The sequence below is a fragment of the Trachemys scripta genome, chromosome 3 (genome assembly GCF_013100865.1).
Source record: "Trachemys scripta elegans isolate TJP31775 chromosome 3, CAS_Tse_1.0, whole genome shotgun sequence".
NCBI lineage: Eukaryota > Metazoa > Chordata > Testudines > Emydidae > Trachemys > Trachemys scripta.
Window position 1 is genome coordinate 3,871,983 of NC_048300.1, and position 12,035 is coordinate 3,884,017.

A 12,035-nucleotide genomic window follows, 5' to 3' on the forward strand; every position below is an offset into this window, starting at 1 on the left:
CCAAATGCACCCAGACCACTTTGGGCTCTGATCTGACCAGCTCTCCCCCGGGGTAGGACTGGTTCAGTTCACACATGGGAGACTGAGGGAAAATCCAGGGGCTGGTGACTCCAAGACTCTCCTGAAGCCAGTGCCGCAGAAGGCTGCAGGGGTGCTGTCTTTCCTATGAAATATAAAGCCAAGGCCCTGAGCATGCCTAGCTAGTAAAGATCCCATGGCACTGTGTAAGTGTTGAGAAGTTAATCTGGGTGTCCTGGCCAGATTTCAACTCAAGTCCATCCCCCTGTAGTTAGAACTGAATTTGGGCTCATCCTTCTCTTCATGTCCTAAGCCGTGGTGTGGTGCTGCTGTGTACTATTAATAACGTCTGGATGCCACACTCGAGGTGGGCAAGGCAGTTCCAGCCTGTGAATTACATAAAGAGCAGTGGGATGACATAGGCTGTCAATGGTTCTGGCAATTACTGTCTTTAACCCTCTCCAATAAGCCCCATATCATAAACTCCTGTGCCATTGTCTCTGCAGCCAGGGATGTACTGTAGTGTCTCCATCATTGACTCGAACCTCCCAGAGTGCTGGAATATGGGTCAGTGCCCTTGGTGAGCGTCCTGCAGGAGCAGAGCTGGGTGTGGGCATGGGGCAGTGGGAGCTAAAAGTTGTATATTTTATCACCTTCATTCTCTGCCACAAAGTGGTTTGGAGTGGTGCCTTCGTGTGTCACTGTCAGCCCCCTGCTTTCAGCTGGCACTAACCACTGGGCACCCTGGGGCCTGTGCTGCAGTTGACAGGGTATAGGAGCCTGATTTCTCTGCCCTGTTTGCTATGCCACAGAGCAAAGCTGTCATTCGGCATCCAGTGCTCTGGGAACATTTCTGAGCTGTTTTGGTGCCTATTTCTCTAGGTGATTGGAGGGCGGGAGGTGCATTTGCTACCAGTGGCAGATCTGTTCTCCACGGGGGAGATGGTGAGTGCCCAACCCACAATGGGAGTAGGGACCAGCAGGAAGGCTCCAGTCACAGGTGCCAATTCTCCAGCAGGAGATGATGCAGCTGCTACTTGTTCTCCAGTGGGGGAGAGACTGGGAGAAAGGGGACAGCCTTGCACTGCAGACCAGCCTACCCCAAGCTGGGAACAGCAAGGGACAAGCGGATTACACCCCAAGCAGGGGGCTGCAGCTGGCACGCCAGAGTCTGCTCCCACAGCGATCCCCAGGCTTAGCGCGTCTCATACATTTTGCAGGAAAAAAAACACATTTCCTGGGATGCCAATGAAGTGTATTGGGCTGAACTGACTGGCTGGGCCCATCTCGAGCCTTATGTATGGTGGGTCCAGATGAGACAGATGATGGGAAGACAGCCAATGCCTTCATCACAGCAGGACCGCAGGGGGTGGGGGGGACTGACTGACCTCTCTTTCCAATGCCCCTGCCCTCCCGCTCCTGCTGAGCTGACAGGTTTGTTTTAAAGAGCCAGGCTTCCTTTTATTGCTTCCCCTATCAGATTGCAGCCAGGCTATGGAGGGTTATTTTTAGAAGTCTGCTTTCTAAAAATAGCCCAGAGCTGTTTAGAATTGCGTCACAAGAGGTAATTTTATCCTGTTTGGCCTGGCTCAGGCCCCCAGTCGCCCCAGGAGGGGGAATACAAAAGGAGGGTCAGTGCAGGAGGGGGTCAGCGGGTTCAGACTGAGCCAGAGGGGAAGGAGGTAAGAGGCACTTTGCCAGATTCGGACAGCCCATGAGAGGGGCTCTGAGCCCCAGTTATGTGTGCAGGGGTTCTGCCTCCCCTCATCCCATGGGGTCCTGCCAGACCCCAGGCCTCTCCCTCCACCCAGTGGGGAGCTGGTGTGTCAGTGACCCCCTACAAGCAGAGCTAGCCCAGGGGCCGCTTTCTGCTGCATGGGGGATGTCTCCTGCTGTTGGATCCTTCCATGCCATCTGGAGCCAGGCTTCAGGGAAAGAGACCAAGCATGGCTGCTCCTTCCCCCCAACAGCAACCCCTCGGCTTCTCTCCCCAGCCCTGCCCCTCTGATGTGACCATGTCTTCATGCAGGCCAGGACCATGACCATCTTCTGTGACCACTGCAGCAGGCCGCTGAGGAAGATGAGCCACCCCCGAGGGAGGAGTGGGATGGAGCCCAGCGCTTCAAAGCCATTCAGGTTAGAGACCATCCTGCTCTCTCTTCTCTCCTTTGCCCGGGTGGACATGCTGTCCCATTACATGCTGTGGGGATGGATGTTGGCCCTCTTGGCTGTACTCTCTGATTCTGTAGAATCAAAGGGCATCACCCTCCTGCCCTGCCCTGTTCACTTAGCCCTACATGTGAGTCAGGGGGACAGGAGTGAAGGCTATGAAATTAGGCTCTGACTGTATCAGCTTGTGGGGCAGGGAACTAGGGTGTTAGCAGTTAGGCGAAGAGAGGCTTGGGGAGAGCAGTGAAGGGGCTGGGGAGGCAAGTAGGAGTCATGGACTGAAGACAGATTGGTTCTCTGTGGGCTAAGTTAAAGGGCTTTAGTTCTTGTGCCAGGCCCCAGTGCCCTGCCCCTTCGGAGTCTCGCTGCTTGGACTCTTTCCCCTCGTTGTAGATGGATCTTTCTCTTCTCTGTCATACCCAAATGGAGAGAGCAGAGCTACCAAACCATTCATGTATCAGACGGGGAGCCGTGTTCGTCTGGATCTGTAAAAAGTGACAAAGAATCCTGTGGCACCTTAGAGACTACCAAATGTATTGGAGCATAAGCATGCGTCTGACGAAGTGGGCATTCACCCACGAAAGCTTATGCTCCAATACGTCTGGTAGTCTATAAGGTGCCACAGGACCCTCTGTCACTTTTTACAAACCATTCATGACACAAAGGTCCTGTGGCAGCTTATGGCTCTATTTGTGTTCCTAGAACCAAAGCCAGCCTCACTGTATCTAGGGAATTGTGTCCCCCTCTTCCCCACAATCTCCTACTTGCTTCTTCAGGATATTCTGCCAAGTGTATTGTCCCTCTGTGCCCAGCTGTAGCCAGGTGGGCTTGCTCTGACCCACGCTCCTCTTAGGACAGGATGACACTAGAGGCTTTTGCTGGTGCAGCAGTGCTGGTTGGGGTGGGATTTTTGTGCCAACATTTCTATGCTGGGCAAAGCCCTGATATAGATATAATGGCATAAAACTCCTTTGACTGGGGGCTTGTCTACACTGGCACGTCACAGCGCTGCAACTTTCTCGCTCAGGGGTGTGAAAAAACACACCCCTGAGCGCTGCTAGTTTCAGCGCTGTAAAGTGCCGGTGTAGACAGTGCACCAGCGTTGGGAGCTACGCCCCTCGTGGAGGTGCGACGACACAAGCCATGTTAAAACACTGCCGCGGCAGCGCTTTAATGTTGCCAGTTAAGATATGCCCTGGGATAGCTCACTTTACTTGGCAAACCAGACTAAGCTATGTGGCAAAAGTCCTTTGCCATTAGAAGCTAGGGCAGTTTGCCGGGAATAGCAATACCAGCAAACTTTCCAGTATCGATTAGGTTTAGCCCTTCTCTCCAAGGGCAGGGGTTGGTGTGGGGATCTGAATCATGAGGGGAACAGGCCTGTACTGAGCACCCCTCAATTGTTTGGGGGGGCAGGTAATCACGGGGCATCCCAGTGAATGGGGGCCAGTGGTTCATAACAACATTCCAGGCTCAGACTGTTCCAATGCTTTTGTAAAGCGATTGCTTTATCTGCTGGGGCAGAGCTACTCAGAGCTGAAACATGCTGCATGCATGACTGCATCACTTGCCACGGGCTGGCCCATGAGTGATGTGGGGATATGGCTGAAGGCCAGCGCTCAGCAGGGAGATGAACCCATGCCTAGGGACATGCACTATGCCAGCTCTGCAGACAGCACTGTGTCCCAAGAGAGCAGGGAACTTGCAGGAAGGCCCCACTGAGTGGCTGCTGCCTTTCCTGCTTGTACTGCTTCAGACCCCTTGCCTCTGAGCTCTCGTTTCCTCGGGTTGGGGATTCAAGCCATACCACAGCCTGGTATCCCCAATCTCCCTGCTCCTGTTCCCATCTGGGGCCTTCATGGGATTCTAGGGCTGCATGTGGCTGGGGTGCCACCTCGTGGCCACTTGCTGCAGTGCTCACCTTGGGGGAAGGCAGTGGGGCTAAGGGGGATGGATGTGCTTTGGGCAGGTCCGTGGTATCTGCCTGCTGTAGTCCACACTTCTTGTCACTTGCTTTGCATTAAATGCAAAAATCAGAGTTAAGTGCGCCCTGAATTCTGAGTTGATAGAAGCCTGGATCCAGAGGGGACCTCTGGTTGCCACAGCAGTGATCCCTTGCACAACTTGGTGCTTTGTCACGTTATCTGCCCTGAGTGACTGCTCATGGTTGTCATGGGGACCATGGCTTAGAATTCCCTGACTTGTGTGCAGATCAGATACTCAGAATGGGGCATTGTGTGTTTTATCTGGGGATGGGAAGGTCCGAGCCCAATGTGATGCAGATTTTCCCATCACCTGGTAGCTTTTTAATGGAAGTCATGGAGTGGAAACTGTTGCAATGTTTCTCTTCAGCTGGGGTCACATCTGCTTTGGGAAACAAATGAATTACCCCCTTTTCCTTTCCCCAGGGCAGCTCCCAGGAGCAGGGACTCCCGCCTTCCTCACAATTTCTAACTCTGCTTCTCTGCAGGTCGACAAAGGGAGCCTCGAAGGCTCGTCGGGATCAGATCAATGCTGAGCTACAGACCCTGCGCTCCCTGCTGCCCATCTCAGCACAGGAGAAGGAGCGGCTCTCGTACCTCCACACCATGGCTTTGGTCTGTCTCCAAATCCGTGGGGCACAGCTCTTTCCTCCAGGTAAATATCCAGCCCTGCAGCTATCCCATTCACAGCCAGGCAGAAGTAGTCCCTGCTGTTGCGATTCTGCACTCCCAGCAGGTTGCAGAGCTGATCTCTAGCTCCCAGAACCTCCCACTTCATTAGGTCTCATACCTGCTTCAGGTAGGCAGAGCCATACTGTGCATAACAGCTGTTCCCCAGACCACGCGCTGGACATGGCTACTGCTCCCACGAACCACGGCACACACCTTATCAAACTGCTTTCTGGTTCCCTTCTCTTCCTCCCCAAGGGCTGCATTTGCAGAGTCATCACGTTGCAGAGCAAGTAAGATGACCGTGCCTCTTGCCCTGGCATGACTACACCAGGAATAGCCTGTTCAGTTCTGAGCCCCTCATTGCTAGAAAGGTTCCCTCGGTTTGAGGGTGGCTTTCTTCAGACAAGTGCAACAAAAGCCATGGTGTAACAGCCTTGGAAATCTCAAGGAGGGGTGGGCTTCAAGGGGGTGCAACCAAGGTCAATGGAATAAAATGTCAGGAAAGGCAGGTGGAATGTCAGGAAAGGCTTCTGCAGCTTGATGGGTCTGGCCACCTGGAACAGCCTCCCTTGGGAAGAGGGGAACCCTGGCACTCAGGACATTCACACCATCAGAGGTGCTTCCATCACTGTTACTCGGTACCTGCCCCTCCCTGTTTGCGTTACACCCACTCTGTCTGTCTTCAGGACAGGGACTGCGTCTAACTCTCTGTGCGTGTGCAGCACCCAGCGCTACAAGGCCCTGATGCTGACTGGGGCCTCTGGGCACTACTATAATAGAAATAATGACACTGGCCTGGAAGGGAATGGAGTCCCCTTGGCGACCCAACAGGTGGCACCTCTCTCTTGGCGAGTTGATGTTCCTGCCCCTCCCACTCAGAAGGAACTGCTGTGGAAGCTCTATGCTGCTCTTTCGGTTTTGCAGGCTCATCTGAACGTGCTCCTGTCACGATGCCAGATCTGGAGCTGCTGTCCTCATTGCCGGGGTTCATCATTGCTCTCTCTGCAGAGGGCAAACTGGCCTACATCTCTGAGAACGTGGCCCATCTCCTGGGCTTCTCTGTGGTAAGCTCAGATTGTTGCAGATATAAGGCACCAGCCCTCTCTGTTCCCACTCCCCAGTGGCAGGTCGGCAAGTCCTCTGCAGAGCTACAGAGTGTCGGGGTGGCTGCTCCCATCACAAGGCTGCTGCTGTTCATGTGCAGTGCCACACCACATACCAGCACACAGCAGCTGGCTTGGCTTTTGTTCAGGGCTGGTCTAGGATAATGAGAACCTGGGCCAGCAGTGATCAACACTAACCGGCTAACAGCACAGTTACCCTGACCGTGACAATCCACATGGTTACAGGTGCTAGGCACCCATTGCTCCACCAGGAATCTCGCCATCTGGGCTCTGTTGCCTGCCCCACCCTCCACCCCCGTCGGCCTTGCCAGCTGTTAATGGCTGAAACCAAGGACTCTGGCAGCAGCTATTTTTGCTTATGAGCTGTATGCGTTGAGGTGGCAGCTCCATCTGCTGCAGAGGTGTCGTGACTGCTCCCCTGCTTCAGCTTAGCTGCTGTCTGGCTTTCTGTATACATCCAGCTGATCTATTCGTGTTGGTCTCTGCAGGGTTCCCTGGTTTTAATACTGGGAGTGGGAGAGGGAGGGAGAGAAAGGTGAGGTAAGGAATGAATGAGTGAGGGAGCCTGTGCTTATGAACTCAGCAGTCATTCACTGCTCTCCTTCACAAAGGGAATGTCAGACCCATCCCTTCTCCCTGTTCTGTTTCTCAAGGTCAGTTGTAGTTGTCTCCTACCTGTGTTGGTTGGAGGAACCTTTTTTTTTTTTTAATGGAAACTTGCTTCCTAGGGACATTGTTAATATGAGACATTGTCTGCTGGCTGCTGAAAGTCTGGCCCGTGCTCTGATCCTCTCTCACATGAAGTCCTGAAATTGCTTCCCGCTGAGATCTCTGCTCATCTGTCCACTTTTTTCAGGGCATTCAAAACCACTGTGTGCATGGTCTAGTGGCCCAAGGACAGGACTGGGAGACAGGAGCTCTAGAGTTCTAACCTTGGCTGTGACCGTGGTATTAGATGCTGTGATACATAAATAAGTACCCCAGTGGCACCAGGTCAGTGTGAGCCAGTTTGTGTCTGAACTAATAAAGTCTTTTTGCCCTCTCCTACCAGGTGGAGTTGCTAGCCCAAGGAGACTCAATCTTCGACCTACTAGATGGCTCAGCACATAAGGCTGTGCAGGAAAAGCTCCACTCCGCTCAGGAGCAGCCAGGCACTGGTAAGCCCACGCAGGACTCAAAACAGGATATACATGCTTGGGGGACAGCTGGGTTATTCATGGGGCTTGAGGTAGGAGTATACACAGGGCTGTGTGATGGGGGATTAGTCCATGTACCAGCCTGTGCTCTGGTGACCTATGCGAAAACCCCCTTCCAGAGGACAGTCTTTAAAAAGATTGCCACCCAGACCTGCAGATGCTGGAGTGAAGGTCACAGGTACCTATCAGGGTCCCAAATACATTTTATCTCCCAAGAATACTGGGGTAGGTCCACTCTTGAACCAGAATCCACATGGCTTAGTGTGTCCATGTTGAATCACATTTAAAATCTGTGCATTCCATTATGTACCCACATCAGGGCTGCTCTAAACCATTTCAGCTGCACTGCCTTCTGGCTGCTTATCCCACAATACAAATACAGCTCCATTAGCCGTGTCTTGTGGGTGATTTCAAAGGTCTTGTTCGGTACTTCATGGTTGCCTTGGAGAATTATGGAAGGAAAGATCAAACTCCCATAAGTCTCTGGGAAATGCCTAAGAGACTCCTATAAGATCCCTGGGGTCAGTGCCATTTCTAAACTGCTTCCACATGGAGGTCAGGCAGAATGCTTAGCTTACCGTCCTGCTTAAGGAGGGAGAGGACAGGAAGCATGTCTTACCCAGGGTTCATCCCATATAAATACTGGCTGAGGCAGTACATCTAGACTGCACATCACTGAGAGATGTGCTACGGTTACTCTTGATTCAGTCTCTTGCTGCCAGGAGTAACTTCTCCCGGGTTGGTAGGGCTTCCCCTCCAAGTGCCCCCCACAGCAAAGTCAGTGTGGTATATTGGATAATTTCCTCACCAGAGATAGACTGGGATCAAGCAGTTTGTCCCATCAATCTAGCAGCTGCTCACTTCCTAGGAGAAGATGCTGACAATTTACACAATGACTTTTTGTTGCTGCAGAAATTGTGTTTGTCAGTGAAATGCGCACATCCAGATCCTTTCGAGTGAGATATGGAGGGAATCGGGCTGTGGCTGTGAGGGGCCGATTCCTCGCTCTGGATGGGACAACCTCCTCCTCCATCTTAACATTCCTTGGCTTCTGCACTCCCATCAAGCAATTGTCTGACTATGGGGATGGCATTTCTTATGATGCCCCATTCCAGAGCCAGCACACACTGGATATGAAGGTCACTGATGTCACAGAGAGGTAAGGGGTGGCTGCTCTTAGCATGGTCTTGACTGAATCCCTGGGAGAGCAAGAGAGTTCAGATTACAGTTGCACTCCAGAATACTAATGCCAGCCACAATCCATGCTCTGCAGTGCTGGAGCCAGGTCTCACTCACTGGGATGCACACTGCCAGCCCACCAAACAGATATGCAAGCATTGCAACTATAGACACCCCACATCCCTGCATGCCTCTTCCCCTAACCCAGTACCACTGGGGAGAGGGTCTGTTGCCACCTTCTTCCTGCCCCCACCACCAACAAGGAAAGGACCAGATTATGCCTCTGTGTGCCCCAAAACTCTGAGAGTGGGCAAGTTTTCCCCACCTCTTTCCCTTTATCCTCACATTGGAGAGCCTGTCCTTTCCCCTAGCCAACACTCTCTACTCTAATCCTTCCACCGATGAGAAGCATCTCCAAGAAATGTGTTGACTGAGATGCTGTTCCTTTCTGTTCTTCCTCAGTGTCATTTATCATCTTGGCTATCGGAGGGAGGAGCTGATTGGTCAGTCTTGGTACAGCCTCCTACACCCTACAGATGTTGCATCAGCAGCTGCCCAACATGAGAGCCTGAGTGAGTGCCAAGCTCAGGCTGGGAATGCCTCTACGTATGGGGGGAATGAGAGATTCTTTAGCAGGTTCTGAAAAGCAGCAGAGTTCACTCTGTTTTATGTTACAACAAACATTGATCTAATCTTCCAAGCCCCTCCCCTTGTGTATGGAGCGCTCTCCCTGAGCCTGTCAGCAAGGCCACTGCTCTCTGCCATCCAATCCCTCTTCAAAATCCACTTCTTCTGTGATTCTTACCAGAAATGAGCTAAGGAAGGAGCAGCCATTGGGTTTGGGGCCAGCAGCTTGCTCTGCTCTCCTATAATGTGTGCATTTGTACTGTGCCTGTCATCACCGTACCTAGGCTCTTGGGGCCCTTGTGTGTTCCACGGCCATGAGTATAACATAATTTGACACATATGCTGTTAAGGGCTCTTCCTTTGGGCCAAACCAAGCTCCTTCTTAAGTAATCAGAAGCCCTGTTTTGGCTCTGTCCACAGCATTCCCACGCTGGGGGATGACATGGGGCCTGTGACCCTGCCAGGGGAACAGGACATGGTGCTGTGTACTGCCATCATGGAAGCCCTGATCATTCTGTGTTTGTGATTTCAGTGTGTGACACTGGGAGGTGCAATCAGCACTTAGTGGTTCGCCTGCTCTGCAAAGACCTGAGCTGGGCATGGGTGCAAATCATAGCATCAAAGGAGTATGAGAGAGGAAGAGAGACCATCACCTGCACCAACTTCAGCCTCAGGTACAACCCCTTGTCCTTCCTAAACTATTCCCTAAGGAGCTACCACCTGCCCCCACTTGTTTAAGGCTCAGTGTGTGGGGCACTTAATAGAACATAGAGCAGAGCCAAACCCTGCCCTATAGAGCTGGCAGATTGAGCAAGACGAGGGCAGTGGAAATCAGATTCATGTGACTGTGTCAGACAAAAGATGATCACCAGATACCATGAATTTAATCTTTGAAGTGAGTGTGAGATAATGGAGAGGGGCAGAGGTCTGGTGGGCACAGAAGAGTTATAGATGGAGGGAAGAGTATGAGAATGTGACAGAAACAACAAGATTAAGCATGGTGACTGCTACAGGCCAAAATCAGAATCAGTAATGTTGTTTTAGTATCATGGTCCTTACAGTGGTGGCTGCCAGCTGGAGGGGTCTCTGAGGGCAGGGGCCATTAGACTGCCCTGGAAGCTCCTCCTGTCTGGGTAAGCTGCTGAAAGGTTGATACTGGGTCTCCAGAACCCTGCAGGAACAGACTGCATCCTCAGGGATTGGTGGTGCTTCACCAAGAGGTGGGCGGTTGTTAGGACTCTTGACCCACATGGTCCTAAGCCCTTGTTGACCCCCTTCAGGCTGCTGGTGAATAGGGAGGTCTCTTTTAATGCTTACTCCAGTCCCTGACACATTTTTTGTTTTCTACAGTGAGGAAGAAGCTCAGTATCTCCAGGGCCAGAATCCATGGCATAGAGTCATCTCTGCAGATGCCCTGAGTCCAAGGCACTATGCCAGAGAAAAAGAGCACAAGACACTGCCAAGAACGCTAAACCCCTTTCCACAGGAGACAGCAATGCCTAACCAGGGGGTACCCAACTATAGTCCCTGCCAGCTCCCTAACGCCCATCAGGAGGAGATGCTGCCAGCTTCCCTACAGCCTTCGTTCACCACCTGCTTCCCTGCTGCCACTGTAGAAGCTGGGTTACCCTCCCAGGAGACTGGGTACTCTATCCTACCTGCTGGGCAGAGGAATCTATCCTGCCCCTTCAGTGTTTACAAGTCACCCTACAGACAGCCCTTCTCCAGTCCTTGTGTGCTCTATTCCCCAGAGGTTCCCCTTTCTCTTGGCAGCAGCCCTTCTATTGATGCTTGTCCAGTCCCTGTAGGAGGGCAGTCCCCAGGCATGTCCCCTGCAGTGTTCCACTCTCCAGAGACAGAGAGATGGGCAATCAGTGTGTTGGCTGAGCAGATCCACTCCCTGGCTGAAAGCCTATCTCAGTACACAAAGCAAGTGCAACCAGAGACTCCTAATATCCCCCTGTGTTCTGAGCGACCCATTGCTGACAGCCAGCTGGGGTCAAGACAGGGTTGGGGCAACTCTGGAACAGTGGCTTTCCTAGCAGAACCCTGTTTAGATGAAGACATCATTACTAGTATATTAAGCAATCTGCTGGAAAATGGAGGTCCAAACTCACCTACCACTGCATGGGGGTCATCACCCACTACCTTGCCTTCAGACTCTGACTCGCAGGGGGGCCCTCCATTCCGGATACCCATGTCTCCAACAGTCACCTGTCCAGATCAGTGCCTCTTTCTACAGCCTTTGCCTACCTCTGCGTCATTTGACTCCTGTGCACCCATGTCCCTATGGGATGGGGATCTCAATGAGACTCCATGGTGCACTGCAGCAGAGTAAGTAGGCCCTTGGCTGCGTTTCAATGCCAGAGGTGACAACCCATCTCCGCACCCTCTTCTGCTCTCCAGTTGCTTTGCAGACTCGGCGGCTTCTGCACCGTCTCTCAGAAGTAGCCCTAGAGGTGGGGGAGGGAAGAGGGTGTTATCTGTCTTTTGCACTTCACGGTTATGTAGTTTCCTCCCTTCGTTCTGGGGACGGGGGAAAGTGGAAGAAAAGCTAGGACTGAACGAGGAAAAGAACCGCAGTTCGGTGCCCCAAAGCTGGCCCTTGTCTCTACCGCGTGGAGAACAGTCACTGGATGGGTGCAGCACCATGTTCGCTGCCCCTGTTCTCAGACCCGGGGCCCAGTGGGGCAGGACCTCCGGGACCCGGGCAGGACGGGTGGCAGACGAGGGCTGTACATTGCTGCTCTGCCCCGCAGCAGTGAAGCTACGCGGGCTCCACCATGAGCCTTCAGCCGTCCCACGAGCAGCCGGGGCAGGGAAGTGATGGACCCTCTCGGCCCCCGCAATGGCGGGAGCTCCCTGAAGGCTTCAGCCAGCGCCCTCCGCCGCGGCCATGTGGCAGGAGAAGGCCGCGGCCTGGCCTGGCCTGGCCTGGCCACCCCCTGGCGCACTGGGGCGCTGGCCCGGCCCAGCTCGGGGCCCCGCCGTCCCCACGGGAGCAGCACCGGGCTGTGTACGCGGCGCCCAGAGCTGTGAATAAAGCCTGAGATCCGGGCCTGCGTGTG

The 12,035-nt window shown here is 53.1% G+C and overlaps 1 protein-coding gene across 1 annotated transcript; it reads left to right on the forward strand.

Annotated features, from left to right (window-relative positions):
- Positions 1-1,976: 1,976 nt before the first annotated feature.
- LOC117874141 (neuronal PAS domain-containing protein 4-like) lies at positions 1,977-12,018 on the forward strand. The gene is made up of 8 exons (XM_034763977.1): positions 1,977-2,154; positions 4,658-4,824; positions 5,766-5,905; positions 7,017-7,122; positions 8,074-8,320; positions 8,803-8,912; positions 9,500-9,641; positions 10,318-12,018. Exons 1-8 carry the CDS (start codon positions 2,042-2,044, stop codon positions 11,303-11,305), a joined length of 2,013 nt encoding a protein of 670 aa, XP_034619868.1. The 5' UTR covers positions 1,977-2,041; the 3' UTR covers positions 11,306-12,018.
- The last annotated feature ends 17 nt before the right edge of the window (positions 12,019-12,035 follow it).

Coding starts and splice junctions, on each gene's coding strand:
- LOC117874141 (XM_034763977.1), top strand. CDS start 2,042: ATGCAGGCCAGGACCATGACCATCTTCTGTGACCACTGCAGCAGGCCG. Junction 7,123..8,073: donor TCAGGAGCAGCCAGGCACTG/GTAAGCCCACGC, acceptor TTGTTGCTGCAG/AAATTGTGTTTGTCAGTGAA. Junction 8,913..9,499: donor TGCCCAACATGAGAGCCTGA/GTGAGTGCCAAG, acceptor TTGTGATTTCAG/TGTGTGACACTGGGAGGTGC.